The 20,746-nt window shown below is 43.1% G+C and overlaps 1 protein-coding gene across 5 annotated transcripts; it reads left to right on the forward strand.

The window, feature by feature from the left end:
• Nucleotides 1–1,711: 1,711 nt before the first annotated feature.
• arhgap18 (Rho GTPase activating protein 18) lies at nt 1,712–20,416 on the forward strand. 5 transcript variants are annotated; one of them, XM_068708915.1, is made up of 18 exons: nt 1,712–2,080; nt 9,652–9,883; nt 10,913–11,051; nt 11,645–11,736; nt 11,969–12,121; nt 13,162–13,225; nt 13,866–13,987; nt 14,788–14,859; nt 15,065–15,158; nt 15,394–15,485; nt 16,243–16,320; nt 16,463–16,622; nt 16,719–16,801; nt 16,893–17,099; nt 17,272–17,406; nt 18,294–18,412; nt 18,539–18,594; nt 18,732–20,416. In XM_068708915.1, exons 1-18 carry the CDS (start codon nt 1,956–1,958, stop codon nt 18,821–18,823), a joined length of 2,115 nt encoding a protein of 704 aa, XP_068565016.1. In that variant the 5' UTR covers nt 1,712–1,955; the 3' UTR covers nt 18,824–20,416. The 5 variants fall into 5 exon arrangements, with proteins under 5 accessions (XP_068565016.1, XP_068565013.1, XP_068565017.1 ...); XM_068708912.1 differs by having other exon boundaries at nt 1,716–2,080; nt 18,291–18,412; XM_068708916.1 differs by having other exon boundaries at nt 1,717–2,080; nt 11,645–11,727; nt 18,291–18,412.
• Nucleotides 20,417–20,746: the final 330 nt, after the last annotated feature.

Genomic DNA, 20,746 nt, shown 5'->3' on the forward strand with positions numbered 1-20,746 from the left:
AATGGCCTCAGATGTAGAAATGATGGTTGTCCGTATATATATTGCTTTGTTTATCTGGTGACAAAGGAATGCATAGCGAGTGTGTTTGTGGCTGATAAATAATAGAGGACATGGCCACATGGCATTTAACATGCCGACTTATGGACGTCATCAATGCACCTCAGTGGTGTGGTTGTGGTCAGATTTGGCTCACAGCGACGTAAAAGCCAGACAACAGAGAGCAAAGTGTGAGTCTGTGTGGGTTTAAGTACTCAGAGATTATTAGCATCTTGATTGAAGGGCTGCTGGTTGTTATGTTTACCACGAAACAGCAGGGGGCACACTTCAAGCAACATCAGAAATGTTAAAGTCAAGCTTTGGTGGAAAAACTCTGAATACAACAAAGATGTGAGATAGTTGACTCTTTTAAAATAGGAACAATTTTAATGTGCAAGTTAGATGTCTAATAGACTTCTTGAAGATATCCTTGAATTTACCGTAGCCCATTATGTGTTTTCCAGAGCCACCACCTCCCTGCCTTTTTGTTGCAGCCTCTTCTAGCAGTTACTCTACTGTCCTCATTAAGTACCGTATTATGGGAGAAGTGTATATTTGGCACAGTGCAGCAGAGTCTGAGGGTGATTCGTAGTAACTGGACAGACGGAGGGAGGTAAGGTGATGATGGGGGAGGAGGAGGGGGGGGGGTTGGAAGTTCGGACGGGCAGATGGAGGAGCAGAAAAATCTGATTGACCTCTCTGGCTAATCCGCTTGTCACAGTGTGTGAGTGTTGGACCATTATCTCCCAGCATACGGCCAGCAGGTCGTGCTCTGGTAAAGACTGTGTGTGAGTGGACAGAGACACAGACAGACAGACGGACACAATGGTCTCCAGACTCGCCTGCTACCTTCATCTCAGGTGAGGAACCAGAGAAGAAGAGACGGCGTCCGCGTGTGCGTAAACCTTCTCATTTGTTTAAGAGTGTGTGTGTGTGTGTGTGTGTGTGTGTGTGTGTGTGTGTGTGTGTGTGTGTGTGTGTGTGTGTGTGTGTGTGTGTGTGTGTGAGTGAGACGTGCATCACTAGACGTGTTCAGACTTATATGGAGCTGGTGTGATATTCTGTGCTATGTTTGCTGCAATGAACACTATCCAGAGATGTTGGTTAGTGCATAATATAAGTACATAAAATAAGAATTTAGCTGTGAGGTTTTCCTGGTTTGTGTTTACCTCATTTACCTGATGGATCTATTAACACTTTGGAATATTAAATAGGATTCATTAAACAAGCTTCTGGACCATCTATTCAAAATAGATCTTGGATGATTATTCATTTCACAGTAACCATGTCATGTTTCACATTGCAGTGTTGCTTGTTTGCAACTTCGAAAGCCACAAGCTGATAGTTTGAGCATTGACTTTGACCGTCGGGGACATTTCTCTGTCTGGCCTCAAGCATCTCATGTTTCTGATGACTGTCCAAAAAGTGTGAACGTATGTTGATGCAGTAAACTGTGCACTTAATAAGCAGATGCATTATGTCAAGCTTGACAGAGAAAGATGTGAAAACACCCGCCAAAAAAAATCCTTATTTCTTTAAAAAAGAAGAAGAAAATAGCATCCATTGAAGCGTTGCACCAGGAAGTAGTCTGCAACTTCGAGCAGCAGGGGGCGCCACGCCAGCCATTAGCCGTTGCCCCTTGTGGCTTCAGCCAATCCCAGCGCGGTGTCGTATCTGTAGTCCAGCCCCTGTCCTGCCTCGCAAACACTCAAGTTGTGGAGAAAGACGAGAACTAAAGAAAGGGAGGAGGAGAGCTTGGTGTCAGAATGAGTCGGCAACATAACAGTCCCGCGATGGAAAGCGTTGGAAGATAGAAAGATAGATTGACATATAGGTGAATAGATCGAGTACCTATCGGCTCGTGAGTGCATGTCGGCTGTGTGTGAAGCGGAGCACGAAAGAAGACGAGGAGGAGAAACATGAGTCGGCAGCAGCAGGAGTCCCAGGGAGTGGTTTTAACGGGTTACCACAGTAACGCGGAACTGTTGCCCAAAACTGGAGCCAGCTGTGCGTCAGCTCAGGACCACGAGCCCCCCGTGCCCAGGTGGGACATGCGCGCGCGCGTTTGTGTGTGTGGGTAGTTGGAATAACAAAGGCAGTTGCAGCTAAAGGTGTGAGAGAGAGCGTGTGTGTGTGTGCGTGTGTGTGTGTGAGAGAGAGAGAGCAAAGGTCGCAGTGATAGTGTTATATTCTTCATGTTTCTACCTTGGAGCGGATCAGAATATGTTTTGAATGAAAGCCACCATCCTTCAGTGTGTACACTTCTTATTTTCCATGATGGGGTAAACTCCGCCCTAGCTCGGCCTTGAGGTTTTGTTTTTCCATTATTTTTAATCAGCTGATCAGCTGGTTAACCTTGACTCTGTTATTTATACAAGTCCATATTTTGCAAGGTTGCCTAATATCTTAACTCTTCTGTAACCACTGCAGCTCTCATGACAGTCAAAGGGAGGACCGTTGTTCTGAATCAGTCTTGTGACATTTAATAGCCACTAGGTTGTTGTTGTTGTTGTTGTTGTTGTTGTTATGGCTATAATTGAAAGAGTATTCAGTTAGTCAACCAACAGAAACTGTACCAGCAACTAAGTGATTAATTAACAACCGTCATAAGCGGCACATTATGCTGTATAGCAGCAGGACTAAAGGGAGTGTGTTTTACACCCACGTCTCTTCATGCAGTAAAATATAATAACTCTGCAATTACTCCTTCTTTGCAATGAATCGTTTAGCCCATCACCCATTCTCAAAGCCCAATTTAACATCTTCAGATGATCTTGTTTTGTCGGACCAACCGTCCAAAACTCAAAGATGTTCACTTCACAGTGATACGAAACACAGGAAAGCAGCAAGTCACCACATTAGAGAAGCTAATACACCACGATTAATGAGACTTATACGCTCGACTAATGACTTAAGATGTAAAAAGTGATATTTTAATAGAGAAAACTACAGATGGGTATAAATGAAGTGGGGAAAACATATTGTTGGGACACAGAACAGCATCAATGCTCCTCAGCATACAGATTCTCAGAGTCTTTGGATGTTTTTTCTTCCAAAACATTCTCCCTGATTTGGTGTTTTTATGCTTGGACAGCATTGCCCGACGCAATGGATTCAAATAGGCGTTCAGTTAGGCTGAGGTGTTTCAGTGAGCTGTACAGAAGCATTTGTGTGGTTTCTCCATCCACTTGCTACGATTCGGTCACATCATCTGTTGGGACCTAAGCTCACATGGAAACGGCTGTACCATTAAAGTTTTATTTATAACGGGGCACACTTGTTCATCCGTCCAGGCCGGCGCTGTGTGTGTGTGTGTGTGTGTGTGTGTGTGTGTGTGTGTGTGTGTGTGTGTGTGTGTGTGTGTGTGTGTGTGTGTGTGTGTGTCCAGTACATGTTTAGATCAGCAAACAACTGCTGTCAACAACCGCGGCGTGGTGAAAGTAAACAGCTCTCAGAGAGACTGTCCAGCTGGCACACACACACACACACACACACACACACACACACACACACACACACACACACACACCTGCCTCTGTGTGTATATGTACAATATATGTGTGTTTTTCTCTGTGTGTGTGTGTGTGTGTTCCAGATGGCTTGACCATCTAACTAGGAAAAAAAAAAAGCAGCATCACGTTACAGTCTGCCTTTGTCTCACCTCCCACAGCAGAGTGTGTGTGTCCTGTCTAGGTTGACGTGGAGGCTTAGTTTTGTAGTCATTGTTTACCCCGAGTCAGGAAATAGAAGACAGAGGGACTCAGACAGACAGGCGGAAAAGCTTCTTGCCTTTTTAGCAGCAGGGGACATCCGACATAAGGAGCCTGCTAAGAACACGTGTCCCACGGGAGTCATGCACATGGACGTTTTAGTTGCTCTGAGAAGGAGAAGTTCAGCTTTGAGCTAAAGGGAAGCACATTCCCGTTGTGTTTTCCATTGTTGTTGTTGTAGGAACCAGTGCTTCATCCAGAGTGTGACTCAGTCAGTGGACACACACACACACACGGTTCGGATTAATTCACTGTGTGATGCAACAGACGGCCGGACCCCGCAGCAGAAATACAATGCTGCGCAGGAAATGACATCTGCAGAAAGGAAGGCAAGCCGTGAAAGGTTACAAGATCTGCGGGCTGCAAGGAAACAGTTAGCAAAGCTGACAACTGTTAATGAGCAGAAGCAAAGCTTAATCCAGAGAAACAGATGGAGGGAGAGAGAGAGAGAGAGAGAGAGAGAGAGAGATAGACTGTCCCAAAACAGAATGAATAGGGTGCTGGACAGAGATGGAGGCAGAGAAACTGACAAAAACAAACTGGCAGATTCATCCGAAAATAAACGCAGATGATTTATTCAACCAGCGGCTCGATGCTGGGACCAGTAGAGAGGGAACAGAGGCAGCTTCTGTTTTCCACAGAGGGCAGCTGGCACCTGTTGATCTGAATGGGAATACCACACACACACACACACACACACACACACACACACACACACACACACACACACACACACACAATTGTCATCCTCTTTCCCCTTCAGCAATAAACATCCTCAGCTGCCCATTGTTCACTCTGATCCCTGACAAGATTATTTTTCACACTTTGGGAAATAGTGAGCTTTCTTCCTGAGCAATATATATATATATATAAGAAGACTGACACCCCTCACTCATGTACCAGTAGATGTGAAGCTTCTTGTTCAAACGAGATATAATGCGTTAACTAGTGAGCCAGCCAGGCTAGCTGTTTCCCCCTGTTTCCAGTCTTTGTGCTAAGCTAGGCTAACCAGCTGTGCGCTGTAACTTCATATTTATTGTACATGCAATAGAGTGGCATTGATGTATTCATCTTACACTTCGCTAAATAAGCTAATATATTTCCCAAAATGTTGAAGTATTCCTTTAAGTAAAAGTAGTATTACCACCAGTCAATCTTTGACTAAATAAGCATTATCAGCTAAACGTACCTGTAAACGTGCTGAACATGCAGAATCGCTCTTTTGACTGAATGTTTCGTTGGGATCTTTGTCACAGAGTGGTGCTCTATAAACACACTCGGGTCATGTGCGCTCCAATAGTTGACCGAGTTCACTTCCTCACATCTTGACTCACATTCAAGTCATCAGTGCTGACCTTGCTCCTTGTTGGGTGATACCGTTTCCTTCTGTTCCTGTTTGCACCTCACAAGCTCTCTCTCTCTACACACACACACACACACACACACACACACACACACACACACACACACACACACACACACACACACACACACACACACACACACACACACACACACACACACACACACACACACACACACTCTCACACACACACACACACACACTCCTTCTTTATCGTCAGCTCTAAGCAGCTGATAAAAGGTGTGAGGATAAAGGTGCAAAGAGTAGAACAATTACACAGCTGCAGCACGGTTTTCCTTTGAAGGTGACAATGTGTTTGTTTCGCTCACAAGGGCAGCACACCTGACGTGTGTGTGTGTGTGTGTGTGTGTGTGTGTGTGTGTGTGTGAGAGAGAAAGAGAGCCACGTCTTGTGTAGCGTTGTTTGTAAAGCTTCTGTTTGCATTATTGAGGGCGTCTTTTTTTTGGCACTTTTCTAGCTTATGAACTGGGATGGCCTCACTTCAGAAACTCATCTCATTATTTTGAGCAGTTCACTTATAGGAAGCATGCCTGTCATGCTTTTGAGGTTGGCAAATCGTCGAGTAGTCAACAATAATTACTTGAAAGATTTAAAATACATTTTTAACTGGTTGTAAATATGTTTTCTATTACAGGATCAGAGTTAAATGGAAAACGAGGCGTCTTTGCCAAGTGCCTCGGGTTGCATCACAATTTTCTAATTCCAGTCAATAGATACACATATTTCTTGTCAACTTTGGATCCTTGCGGTGTGTCAGGCAGATTTAATAAGAGCTAAAGTGTACAAACTGGGAAGTTCATTTTCCTAAAAATTAAGAAAAAGAAAAAATATGAAAAATGTGCTTCAGATCCCTCCGCTCTTCCCGATGCTTGCTATTTAGACACAGCCGTGCTTTGAAGCCAAATGCTAACGCTAGCATTGGCAACATCCTTACATTGGCAATGCTAGCATGTTGATGTTTAGCAGGTTTGCCATAGTTTAGTGGATTAGCATGCTAACACTAATTAGCACTAAACCTAAAAACGGACGTGGCTGAATGTCACATCGGTTTAGCGAGTATTACATAAGCCAAAGTATTGTGAAAATAAGAGATTTGATCTGGTGATGGTGCCAGATGAAAAGTTAAGGGATCACCAAAGTGATTAAGAGTCATCCTCTGGGGAGCACGAATGTCTGTACAATACCTCATGGCAAACCATCTGACAGTTGAACGCTGTCGTCCTTGGAGCCATGATGCTAGCACGTCTAAAACTAATAAAATGTAAGATCACAGATAACATAAAAGTATCATAATTTGAGTTTAAGCGAGCAATAATTTAAACTAGCAACACTGACAAACTGATAATGTTGGTTAGTGTGTGTGTGTGTCAGTGTGTGTGTGTGTTTGCTAATCTCTGATTTATGGTTTTGTCAATCCGTTCTGTACTACCGCACTGTAGCTGTGGATGAAGGTAAATGATTAACTCCTGTTAGTTCATGTGTGTGTCTGCCAGGTTTTAATCTGCTTCTAAGTTAAACAAATCTTCTCTAGTACATCAGAAAACAAGGACATTTTTGCCATTCCTTACACATGAAAACATTGGGGAGAAAAGAAAAATGGACAGAGAGGACAGCGTGTCTCTACAGGTTTTATCACACAGTGCTGTGTCTAGATCCTACAGGGAGGAGAGGAGAAAGCAGAGGAGATGGCACCGTAATGAGAGAGAGAGAGAGATATAGGAAACCGGGTGAAATACAAAGTACCAAGTAGAAAGGAAAAGGAAGAACACAAGTCCCCAGCGAGGTGTAGGAGGAGAGGAAAGGGATGGAAGGGAAGTGGGAAAGAAAATAGATTGGCGGAGGAAGGACAGGAGAAGGTCAAGTGTTAAATACCTGATGTTCTTTGTAAAAAACAGATCAAAGTGTTTGTGTATAAAACCACTGGTAAATATAGACTGTGTGTGTGTGTGTGTGTGTGTGTGTGTGTGTGTGTGTGTGTGTGTGTGTGTGTGTGTGTGTGTGTGTGGGGGGGGCAGGAAATCAGCTGTGGTATGTGGCCTTGGCTCTGCGTGAACCCTCAGTGTAATGCTCCGCTGATAATTCCAAATTAATTAATATAGAACATCAACTCGATGTTGTTCAGCCTGACTTCCTGACCGCCTTCGAATTATTCTTTTCATGTCCTAATAGTCTGATAATGAAAAGTAATCAAACTGGTTGATTTAGTATATTTGAAACATCATAATTGTTGACTGAATTGCTTCCATCTTGTCGTGACTTGGCTGTCTAGAAGCCTAATTGAGAAACCTTTTACAAGTTTTTGTCTTTTAAACGTCAGTCCACATGTCACTACATATGTTGTTTTTAGATATGTGACAGTACTGTCTTCAAAGTTAAATAGAAACTGAACCTATTGTTAATTTGCAGAGACCTGAAAGGTGCTTTTCCCTCACAGTAACAGCTGACACATCCAGCATCAGCCGTTGCTGTGGTGGGGCTCTACTTTTAACAGCCCCACTGACAAACATCCAGCTGTGTTTGGATAGTTGAGACTGAACTGAGGATTGTTGAGCGGGTGAAAGAATGATAGCAACCTTCCAGCTTGATTTGGCACGGGACACAGCAACCACGGACCGGCTACACCATCGGTCAGTTGTTCTAAAATAACTGTTCTTCCTAAACGGCTGAGGTTCTACCCGGTATCAATTGCTTCTGAACAACCCTTTTTGGAAGATTGTTTGGGGTTGTTGAGGGTTCTTTGTGACATAAAGGACTTCGTTAAGAACCCTTTATGTCACAAAGAACCTTTTTTGGAAGAAAGAGTTCTTCAAGGATGTTGAAATCACACAACCAAACTGACACAACCCTAAAGAACTGTGACTGTGAACCGTGATTGTTGTTCCCCGGCCCTTCAGGGTTCTAGATGAACCCTTTGAATTTAAAAGGGTTCCTTGTAGAACCCATTGAGTTGATTGTAGACGAAACCCTTGGAATATTAAAGGGTTCTTGGTAGAACCCTTTGGGTGTGTTCTTGTTAGCATTGCTAGAAGGTTGAGTGGTTTTGGATAGAACCTCAGGAGAGGTGAGACGTTGGCGTCTGGGCAGGTGAGGTTAAATAGTGTAGGAACACTGGCCAGGTGTTTCCAATTAGGGTGCTGCCACCCAGCCGAGGACCTACAAGCACATACACACAGTAGCAGGGCAGCAGGACTCTGAGGCCGTCACAGGGAGTTATGGGTGAAACCTTTCACAGATGGTTCTAGGTATAACCCTTAACGTTGGGTTTTAGACAGAACCCTCTGAAATTGCTCCAGGTGGTGAAACCTTTATATAGGTTTCTATCAGGAACCAAAAAAGGGTTTTCCATGAGGACAAGCTGAAGAATGGTTCCAGTTAGCGCCTTCATTTCTAAGAATGTAGCTGCTCACGCAATGATGAGTGTAAACTGCAGCTTTAAGTGGAAGACAAACGGGGAGAGAGAATGTGCTGCGTCAGATGAAACTTCCTGTCACAACAGAGGGGACATTCAGTCAAACATCAGCAAAGCCAGAAGAAGGAGACCCATGTTAAAAAACATTTAGTCACGATTTACCAACACCTTCGCTTCATATTTTAGCAGCACTTCTATTGCTGTTAGTATTGTGTACTAACTCCGTCCAAATGGCCTTGTGCAATGCGTCTCTTTTTAGATGATTTAATTCTACAATAGAAAGTAGTAGTAAAAGCAGTTTCATGTCTTGAGTAACCGGGTTCATGATTTCTGGACGTTATTATTTTGTTATCTTGGGCACCATAAGCCCAGTGGCATACAGTTCCATTATATTCAGGAGAAGGCGAACATCTCTAAGGGGCCACTTTTCAAAAACTAGGCAACTTTCACTAAAACAATCTAGTTTGATACATAGCACTACAGGTAAGAGGGAACATATGTATCTATGAGTTTTGGGTGAACCGTCCCTTTAAGGCCTCCCATGCAATAACTATTAAAGCCATGCCATTTGTGTCACAACAACACTAGTACAGTGTGTGTGCTGAGATGAGCTGGCTGTGTGGGAGCTGCTATTCTTAGTCCCGGCTGACTTGACTGGGAATTCAATATACTGCAGTCTCGTCTGACTATCTGACCGCGTCAAAAGCTATCTCTCTCCTGTCATGTCATCGCAACTTGACTGAATCAAAGCAAAGATAAAAAACCTGTCTTTTAAAACGGTGCTGCATACACTTCCCTGTACAGGGCACAACACAACCGGTTATGATCCAGGGATGTTTTTATGATAGCTGCTGGAATGAGGAATCTATCACAATGTCACTGGTAAACAAGGTGCAAAGTGCACAGCAGTAAGACTGTTAGTTTCGTTGTGGCACGTCGGTCAGATTTTGACCTGCGTTAGAAATTTGTGCCAACCGATGAAACGGTTTAGTATCATTCCAACCGTCTAACTTCTCCGTCTCTGCCACCACCTGTCTGTGTCTCTCTTGCAGCCGCAGGACAGGCCACTACACTGTTCAACAGAACCAGAGCACACATCATGGAGACAGATCTGGCCCTTCCACTACCAGCAGCGGTACAAAAGCCACCAGCACTGACCCACCATCAGTACTCACTTACCCCAGGTCTCAGGCCTCCTGCAGCCCCAAGCCAGGCTCCAGCCCCAGACACAGTCCCAATTCCAGGTCCAGACCGCGACCCCCGTGTCAGCGCTGCAACTCTCAGGTAGGCCCAGAGTGATGTGAGGGATTTGTGGTAGTGCCTCACTGGTGAGCTGATAACTACTACGAAAGAAAACACTAAAAACCATTCAGACAACAATGCAAAATCTTTTATTTCTGCACAATTATACATTTAAACAAATAATGTATAATAATAATGCTTGTATGTTAATCAGCAGCCCGGCGTTGCTGTGTTTCCTTTTACTCGGTGGTGTTCGGATTCACAGGCAACAACCTATTCTACTGTTGTACTAACTCAGGATAAGAATGTCTGCCGTAAATGTCTAAATCGTAACCGTTAACATTTTACGGGGGGTTTGGTTGGCAGACGTACAATTGTTGTCCCTCATATGTTTAAAGTAATTTACGGCTCTCTGGGAGGCTGTACTTTCAGTCTGAGCGGTGATTGCTCTGAGAGTGAGCGTGGGCTCAATGACAGCATGGAGACTCGGTAATAAACCAACGCGTTTACTCAAATGAAATGCCTTTTTTTGGAAAAGCAGAGGGAACTGGAGAAACATGCTCTGATGTCTGTTTGAATTCCAGGTGTTTTATGTAAAACATTTTTGTGTGTGTGTGTGTGTGTGTGTGTGTGTGTGTGTGTGTGTGTGTGTGTGTGTGTGTGTGTGTGTGTGAGAGAGAGAAAGAGAGCCACGTCTTGTGTAGCGTTGTTTGTAAAGCTTCTGTTTGCATTATTGAGGGCGTCTTTTTTTTGGCGCTTTTCTAGCTTATGAACTGGGGTGTGTGTGTGTGTGTGTGTGTGTGTGTGTGTGTGTGTGTGTGTGTGTGTGTGTGTGTGTGTGTGTGTGTGTGTGTGTGTGTGTGTGTGTGTGTGTGTGTGTGTCGGAGAGAAGCCGCACAGACGGTTTCAATTGAGACGCTGTAAATATTGTGGTTTTTTTTCCTCATATTTGCATCAAATCTGATCAACAAAAGCTCCTGCCCAGGACAGAAACGAGATATGAAACACGAATGGGAACTTGAAACTAAATGGTGAAATCTGTGTATATGTCTCTTTTCGCATGTATCGCAGGACTCTCTGGACGAGCTGGAGATGGACGACTATTGGAAGGAGGTGGAGAATATCACCCGCTCAGGAGGAGAAGCGGGGAGGGGAGAAGGTGGAGGAGAGGGGGAAATGCAAGAGGAGGAGCAGCAGAAAATTCCTGAGGGTAGGATACACCGTGTCCATGGATAGACCTCAAAGAGACACACATCTCCCCTGTTCTTTCATCTGTTAGTGTGCATGGATTCAGAGCGTTCGTCTTACAGAGGAGATGATGTAGTGGCGGAGTTTGACCATCGGCAAGTTTGGGCATGTGTTTCCAAACGTGGCAGATATACGAGACAATGGAAAAGGTAGAATAGAGAAGTGGAATGACCTGGAGAGGCCGTTATGAAATGTAAATAATAGCTGTTTATCAAAGTCACACTGCCAGCTCAGACTTGTGCAGTCTCGCTTTGCATAAGAGGTATGTGTGTGTTTATATGGGTCTTATTTAGCCTGTTTATGAAGACTATTGTTCTCTGGAGCAAACACACACTTCCTGTATAGAATGTTTGTTTGTCCTGCTCTGTCTGTGGTTACACCTTTCCCTTTCCTGCACCTGTAGAACTGTCTCACATGCTAATAACTGAAGACTTTTGTCATCTTTCATACCAGTCTTCCTTCATTTTAAGTCCCAGAATTGTGATAGTGATGTACCATCTCAGGAATCCCAAAAATAAAGTCCTTTTTTTATCTTCCTCTCATTTTCTCTTTCAGAAGGGGAACAGGAGGAGGCGTGGCTTACAGAGGCGGGACTAGCACGGCTGTTTGATGATTCACTGGCTGCTGACCAGGATCAGGTGTCAATCGTCTGTCCCTTATTTAAATACTTGGTCTAGGTTGAGTCATAGTTTATCACTTTCATATTTGCAGTTCACATATCTCAGGGAGCATAAACTGTACTGTTTACTTACGCCATGCTTTGAACCTGCTTATATGAGTAAGAATGAGTCTGAAGAAGGCATCAGATAGGTGGAGGGATCTACTGTACAGATGTTAAACCTATTGGCTCATGCTTCGGTCTGATCGATTGAATGGCAGGAAGAAGACAACGCAGTGTTCCTGTCCACACTGACCAGATCTCAGGTGGCGGCGGTAGAACGTCGCGTGACGTCACTACAGCAGACGTTGCTGCGGCGGCGCAACCGGCAACACGTTCCTGATGTTAGGGATATATTCAGACCTCCTGAAAAGGTGAGGGGATGCACGCACACACACACACACACACACACACACACACACACACACACACACACACACACACACACACTCAAACTCAGACTAATGATATTGTGTCAACATCAAAGGGTATCAGAGAATGTACAGTAAACTTGAAACTCCAGAGAAATGACATTTACAGTTCTGTTTACTCTGACTGGATTTCATTTGTAAGACATTTTAATTCAGTCTTTATTAAAGGTATAGTTCTACATTTTAGGAAATGCACTAATTGGCTTTCTTGCTGAGAATTAGTTGAGGAGATTGATACCACTCCTAGACATGAGAGGGGTATTGATCTTAATTGAGGTCGGTCACAGTAAGCGGTGAAATCATGTCCGATAAGTGTCATGAAAAAGAACCTGACACCGTTTTTCCCCTCATGATCTCTTCCCTCTTTCCTCATGATCTCTTCCCTCTTTCCTCATGATCTTTTCCCTCTTTGAATTGAACATCCCACCACAACACACAAATGATACATTTCCTTTTTTCTTTACCACAAAGGAAGTGGTCACAACTTCTTTCAGATGTGCGTTTGTTGTTACTTCTCCAGTCTGGTGGCAATCAGTAACCGATTACCAAGCAGTTTTTTACACCACCAAATCCCAACTCCTTTACTGCAAAATCCAGTTCCTTCAATACTCTGAACTGACTGGATTCATATTCAACATATTAAAAGTATATGCACTTATACTAATTTGGGTAGAAGTAAAAGTATTACTGCTACTCCAAAACTACTCCGGTCAGCAGAATAAACTGTTTTGCACATTTTTTCACTTTGGCACGCAGTTTGTCCACTAATTAACAGACGAGATAATATGTAACATGAAAGATGCAACGAGGAGGGGTGTGTGTGTGTGTGTGTGTGTGTGTGTGTGTGTGTGTGTGTGTGTGTGTGTGTGTGTGTGTGTGTGTGTGTGTGTGTGTGTGTGTGTGTGTGTACGTGTACACACATGTTCCTGGTTGAACATTACTCTGTGCTGTACGGTTATGTGTCTCTGTGTTATCTGTTGCAGGATGAGGAGCCTAGTAAACTCAAAGAGGGAAGCGAGAACGGACAAAAAGATGTCACTTCAGCTGGTGCGTGCAACACACACACACACACACACACACACACACACACACACACACACACACACACACGTAAAGTGTGAGTCACCATCAAGAATAACCAACTGAGGCCCAAATAAACATCTGCCTAGCAACTCACACACACACACACATCTTGGAAATGATAGAATAGAAACCATTAGAAGTGATCTGTTATGTGATACAATACAATTGGAAACAATACAGCACAAGTGTGTGGAGCTCAGCTGTTTGTGGCTACTATAAAATGGTCTAATATTTTCACCATTTCAGATACAACCTCAGAATGATTAACTTAGTACATCACTTTAAAAGGTAAAACTGTGTGGCTTCATCCACCGACAGAGAAGTTGTGGTCACAGAACAAGCAGCAGGCCTCTCCTTTCTTCCTCTTTGTGCTGCAGTTACTTAAACACTGTTGCATTAACAAGACACATTTAATTGTCTGTCTCTGTGTTTATACAACTGCACTTTGCCTACAGTGCGTAAACACATTCGCACTTCACCTCTTGTGTGGTCGTAGCTCTCATTTCTTCGTGTGTGTGTGTGTGTGTGTGTGTGTGTGTGTGTGTGTGTGTGTGTGTGTGTGTGTGTGTGTGTGTGTGTGTGTGTGTGTGTGTGTGTGTCTCAGCAGAAGCGGAGACAGAACTGAACGTCGAAGTGGCGTTTTCAGAGCAGGCGCTCACTTACAGGGACAACCACCAAATGTTAAAAGTCACCACTAGCCCGAACTCACCAGACGACAAACTTCCAGTGAGTCACATACCTGCACACAAAAGGCTGTGTGCACTTCCTCAGCTGTTCATTTAATGATACACTGAGCCAATGATACAGTGAATAAACTGCGTGTACTGATGATAATAATAATGCATTGGCATGCAATCACACTGTGTGCCTCTTTGAGTGGCCTTTTTTGCATTCTTTAGTGCCGGGTCACGTTAGAGCTTGTATTGATAACGTATTAATTGTTGTGGGTCAATGATTACCAGAGATATAGCAGACAGACATCTGTCAACAAAAAAAAAGAAAGAACCTCACTGCACAGGATTGTTTTTCTACTGCTCACTGCACATGTTTAGGTGTGAAAAATTTAATCCGATTCATTCTTAAAATAGTTGGGTAGTAGCTGTGGTCGGATGATTGTTCTCGCTGTTTTACAACCAGACAAGTATCTACTTTATGATCACAGGTTTTACATTATGCTGCAGCTGGCGTTGAAAATTATATTTTTAGATAATACATACATTAGAATTATTAATTATTGTATGTACAGTTAGTCTTTCGCTTGAGAGTTGAGAGCAGAAAGTTTCGTTTGTGTGTGAGTAGTTTAAGTGTCTGTAGTGACATCCGGTGGTTGAAGCTGGTACAACAAAAGTCTATCGTCACTTCACATGCATTTCATTCAATTCAGTGCGACACAGCCCACATTCAGCGTTCGATGTAAAAGTAAATTCAGTCAGAAAATAAATTTGGCGTAGTGTTTACTTTTAATGGCGTCTCCCACAGTTACTGACGCCCCTCTGTCTCCCGCCGCCTTCGTCTTTCCTCTCCAGAACTTTAAGCTGCTCCGAGACAAAACGGGTCAGACCAGAATAGGAGATCTGTCTCCTCTGGATATGAAAAAGGTAAGTAAGGGAAATGTGTTAGGACGAGATATCATGATCTGTGGATGCATTCATGTCTGTTTATTTCATGATTTATTATTGTATGATGCCTTCATGAGACGAGCAGCCCTAGAAGAGATTAGTTAGTTGAGTTGTGCCTCAAACCAGTTACTATTTATAAGCGTTGTCTTATTTATATTTCTGTCTGTTTGCAATGTTCTGTCAGGTGCGAAGACTTGTGCTTGTGGAGTCGACTGCTCTGTTTGACACTGCTGGGATAGACCTGAAGGCGCACAAAGCTGTCAAAGTTAAGACTAAAGGTAAACACAAACTCACACACGCGCATATAATACACAAATAAGAGCTTTACGCAAACACAAGTCATTCGAAATAGAAACTAAACTGAACACAAATTACCATTTTTTTCCCCCAGGTAAACATGTGCAGCTAATGTGGTGCATGAAGATATTTCTGTTTGGCTAAATATTTGTGTGTGTGTGTGTGTGTGTGTGTGTGTGTGTGTGTGTGTGTGTGTGTGTGTGTGTGTGTGTGCAGAAAGTGGTCTTTTTGGTGTTCCCCTTGCCACTCTATTGGATCAGGACCAGAGGCGGGCCGCTGGTACCAAAGTGCCATTCATACTGCAGAGGGTGAGTGAGCAGACCAGCCTGTCGCATCGTCAGTCTGAGACACGGACGACTCGGCGTCACAGCTGCGACGAGAGGAAATCTTATAATAGGAATCAATTGAACAGCAGCTGTATGTCAATGCATCCTACTGTAGTTCATCACATTACATATGAGTCTCACAATTTACTTTAAACACAGTGCAACCTGAATCGAAAGTATGTGGGACTGACTTTGCCTTTTCTACATGTTTTACCTTTACACTGTCTCTCAGAACATATATTGATGTTTTCTTCTTTCCTTCAATAATTACAATTTTAAGACAAAAAGACTAAGTCAAACACCAAATGTGTTATTTACATTTGAAATAGTTTTGGCCCCAAAAGAAGAAGAATGAATGAATAAAATGTATGTTTAGTCGATGTCCCCACACAGAGAATACTGTCGAACCATGTTGCTTGTTGCTAAGCCTCCAGTCTCTTTTACCACTGACTGGTAATTTCTTCTATTCTTATTCAGCTGTTGCTCAGAGGGATCTTTGTCTCTTTCTGCACTTTCATTTGTCAGTCTGGTTAAACCATTGTGCAGCGTTTTCTTCTCCATGTACAAAACAAACCCTTCATGCAAAATAACATCTATTTGTAAAGACTTCCTGCGATCTAAAATCATGAAAGATATTTTTAAAAATACAGAAGAGTGCTCTCCGCCATCTGACTGGAAAAAAAAAATCATGCTTCTGCGGCAGGCAATCCCAAACTATTTCTGTCTCTCTCATTCCTAGCTTATTAGTCATATTGAGGAGGAAGGGTTAGACACAGAGGGGCTGCTACGGATCCCTGGAGCGGCCATCAGAGTCAAGGTGGGTTAATAAAGCATTTCAGCGCCACCTCTACAGGCACATTATAACATGTTGTTAAGTCTGTAGCGTTGTAAAGAAAGGTTGATGAAGTAGTGAAACAATCTTGCCTGTGTGTGTGTGTGTGTGTGTGTGTCTGTCCCAGTCACTGTGTCAGGAGCTCGAGTCCTCTTTCTACGACGGGGTGTTTCAATGGGAACAGATGAAGCAGCACGACGCTGCTAGCCTTTTGAAGCTGTTCATCAGGGAGTTACCCCATCCATTGCTGACCGTGGAGTACCTCAACGCCTTTATCGCCGTCAACAGTACGTTCGTGAAGTATTCTGCTTAATCGCGACAGCTTTAAAGCCATGTTTTCTTCCATTAAGCATTTTCTGTGCATGTGTTTTTTTTCTTTAAAGAGCTCCCCACAAAGAAGCAGCAGTTGCAGGCTTTGAACCTGCTGGTCCTTTTGTTACCTGAGGCCAATCGGGATACCTTCAAGGTATGTGTGCACACACCGTGTGAAAGGAGCTTCATGTTTCACTGCAGTGAATAAGAAACCTTTTGACTATGTCTGTTTCCGTCCCTCCCAGGCTCTAGTGGAGTTTTTCCAGCGTGTGATTGACCACCAGGCCAAGAATAAGATGACTCTCAACAATGTCTCCGTGGTCATGGCCCCCAACATCTTCATGTTCAAAGGCTTTCGATCCAAGGTGACGGAGCAACAGGAGTTCTCCATGGCGACCAGCACAGCCAACATCGTCCGGCTGCTGATTCGGTACCAGAATCTTCTCTGGACGGTGAGCGTCACAAAGAGCCCTCTGGCTCGACGCATGCAGCCATTCAAATCACCACTGTAAACAAACTCCCAAAATCAGATGGCACAGTGTGTACCAAGGGTATAAAACCTCCCGTGTGTGTGTGTGTGTGTGTGTGTGTGTGTGTGTGTGTGTGTGTCTCTCTTATCTCCAGATCCCCAAGTTCATTATGACCCAGGTCAGACATCAAAACATGGAAAGCCTTCGGAAACAAAACAAAGAGAGAGCTGTGAGAAAGCTGCTGAAGAAGATTACCACCGACAAACCATCCGATAAAGCTGTCCCTGAGGTAGGAGTTCTATTCATGTTTCTAATGTTATTTATTTATCTATTCATTTGTTTGTTTGTGTGTTTATGTCAGTGTCATTTTTTGATAAATCATTGTTAATAATCCTGCTAAGAAATGTGCAATTTTGCGCTTCACAGTAGTTATTTCCATTCACCTGCTGCACATTATTGTGACACGTATTGTTATTTAGGACTACATAATAATATGCATTGATTTACATTTCATTCAAATGTATTTAGTTGACACCCATATCCAGCTTGTTTCAGAGCAGAGCACTGTATGCATCAACTCCATTGTCACCAGTAAACAACCAGTAAAGGTTTCAGAGCCACATGCAGCAACGGTTTGCCTACATTTTAAACCTGACCATGTATGGCACTGCTAGATAAATAAATCGCATCTAAATATAAATAGACGCAATGAAAACCTTCATATTTGCAATTTGATACCAACCAATCACGCTATGGTGGTCATAATGAGAAACAGTGACAGCTAGTGGCGATATGTCAGACTGTTGTTTCTATGTGGACATGTTTGTTTTGTTAGAGATTACTGTTCTCCTTGACAATATCGTGGTGAGCGAGTGAATACGGCAACACTTGACCCTGCTAAGTCCTGTGAGACCAAACAGTGTTTGGAGTTTATCAAACAAAAGAGCAGGAATTCATCCAAGTCCACATTCCTGTCGTCTGAAGTCTCCGTCTCTTGTGAGTGTCTGTGTGTGTGTGTGTGTGTGTGTGTGTGTGTGTGTGTGTGTGTGTGTGTGTGTGTGTGTGTGTGTGTGTGTGATGGGGACAGTGTTTCATTGTAAAGTGTTTATTTATGGCGGTGTGATTGACTGTATATTATTTTCCCGTTCTCCGTCCGTCTGTGTTTGCGACCAGGAGAGTTCGCAGGGATTCATTCGAGTTCAAGCGCCACAGTTCAGTAAAGTGTCCATGGCAGTTCAGCTCACTGGAGATCTGCTGGCTGCGGATGTGTTAACCCGCTTCCTCAGCCAGGACAGGTAACGTGTACAGTATGCATAACAGTACTCACACAAATACACACACACAGTTTCTAAGTTATATAAAACCTGGCCTCTCTCTTTGTGTCTCCTTCACTCTTTATTTTTCTCTCTTTGTCCTCCCAGTTCAGTGCCGGTGAAACCAGAAGACCTGTGTCTCTACGAGATTGGTGGAAACATCAGTAAGTCCTGCTCCTATTAAAATCTGATTATAACAATGTTTCGATTTTGTATATTCTCTGCTGATCACCGAAGCTAGTGAGCCAAGAGGCCTCATGGTGAATAAATGTGTCTCTCATCTTTGTCTGTCGTCCCTCAGAGGAGCGGTGTCTAGATGGTGAAACGTATATGAAAGACCTCTTCCAGCTGAACCCGACAGCAGAATGGGTCATCAGAGCCGTGCAGCGATAAAGTCCCGTGTCCCACTGAGAAGAGACGTCGCCTGGTTCTCTGTGGGTTTTTTTACGCGGGTTCGGGACGCACTCGCACCATTTGCTCGTAGGAAGTCGATTGGCTGCATTAAAACTTATAACCTTTTATTGAACTCTGTGTTGCAATAGTTTCTCCGTTTTATTGAACAACCAGATTATCAGACAAGAAAAGGGAAAATGATGTGCTTGGGTTTACAATGACTTAGACCTTTCTATTTTTTTCCACCCTGCCTTATGCTACATGTATAAATTGTGGGCCTGGCGTACTACTAGCATAAAGTTTCAGACAGTTGAAAGAAAGCCACTTGACCTTAACGTCTCTGGAGGCCTGACAAACCACTTTTGTACCGTGGAGGAAATATACCATTTCTCCCAGTTTGTCACTGCACTTACGCCACAACATTGTGATTCTTAATATTATGTGATACTGTAAGTGTTGCAGTCGTATACTGTGATTCATTGCCACTAATCACTTTGTTGTGTCTGCAGCAATAAGCTGAAATTATATAGTTTCGGACAATAAATAGATATATAAATTCTATTGAATCATGAGAGAATTACATAACATAAAAAAATGGTATACCTAATTTTGAGAACATTGGCTTTTATATATATCATTTTTATTAAAATTCCTAAAAAGTAAGTATGTGGTCACATCATCGAATGTGAATTTCTCAAAGCACTTCACTGTAACCAGGAGGGATGAGCGTTGGAGTGAATGTTAGGGGGGCCTCTGAGATGGGAGAGGTGATGGAGTACTACTGTACTGTGAGATACATGCGAGGGAGGGTGACCCCGAAAACCACTTATAATAATGACGTCACCGACGGCGAACCAGGGCACGCAATGATGACATCACTATTTTTAACGCTACTTTAATATTGCTGTACATTATAGCTTTAGAAACCGTTGATGTTGGAGTGTGTTACATATATAAATATGTGAACACACATATTTATATATACATAGTAGCCTGTGTGTTTTTAGGCATGGAAGTCATAAATTGCCTATTAAGTTTTCTATCACAGTAGTGATCATTTTAAAGATATGTCGGACTCTTTAAGTGATTGTTTTAAAGAACTAAATTGCTGACTGATTAAATTGCCTTCTTCAGTGATCTCACAGGATGGGTTCCAAAACTATGTGGATGCTAATACTTTGGCTAATGTTTGGCTCTGTACTCTTCACAGTCTGGATATCAGTTGCTGTAGTACACTGGCGAAAGTTGTATTAATCCAGGAATAGAAAAACTCCATTTTATCTTTTTTTTGGCACATAGCTGTGCTTCTCTTGGCTTTCAACAAAAGTCTAATCTGATTCTGTGTGGTTTCTCACAGTTTCGACAGCCTGTGGAGGATCGTATCTACAGCACAGAAATCTCTCTTGTGGAAAACTGTGGAGTACAAATATCGTGTCGCTGTTTGAAAATGTATTGAACTGAGTCACTCCCTGCCTTGTATTATCTTGTTTACTGTGAATGTTTTTTTTCCCCTTAAAACCATGTCTTTGTCTTATTATTGCCTCTGAAATGACCACTAAAACAGCCTGTAAATAAAAGTGCAGTTATTAATTACCACGTCTGTTCATTTCTGTCATACTCTATAATCTCCACTGTTAAACTGTTACAGACCTCCCTACACTAACTCCCATATCAGGCAGCTGACGGCTCTCATCATTTCCTGTGAGAATTAATGGCCCCAGTAAGTCGAATGGTTAGAGTGCTAATGGTTTTAGTGGGGCTTATAAAGCCTGAGCCATAGTGCACTGGTTTATGGGTCAGAGACGGACAACAGATTTAACGGAGCATAGTGCCCTGTCCTTGTCGAAGCAGTTGAAGACTATCCTGACTGCAGGGGTCATGTGGTGTTTTGGATTGAATTGTGTAAACTATTATTCATGCTGA

This window comes from Cebidichthys violaceus, unplaced genomic scaffold, assembly GCF_023349555.1.
Source record: "Cebidichthys violaceus isolate CVI_PGR_0920_01 unplaced genomic scaffold, fCebVio1.0.p SCAF_14, whole genome shotgun sequence".
Taxonomy (NCBI): domain Eukaryota; kingdom Metazoa; phylum Chordata; class Actinopteri; order Perciformes; family Stichaeidae; genus Cebidichthys; species Cebidichthys violaceus.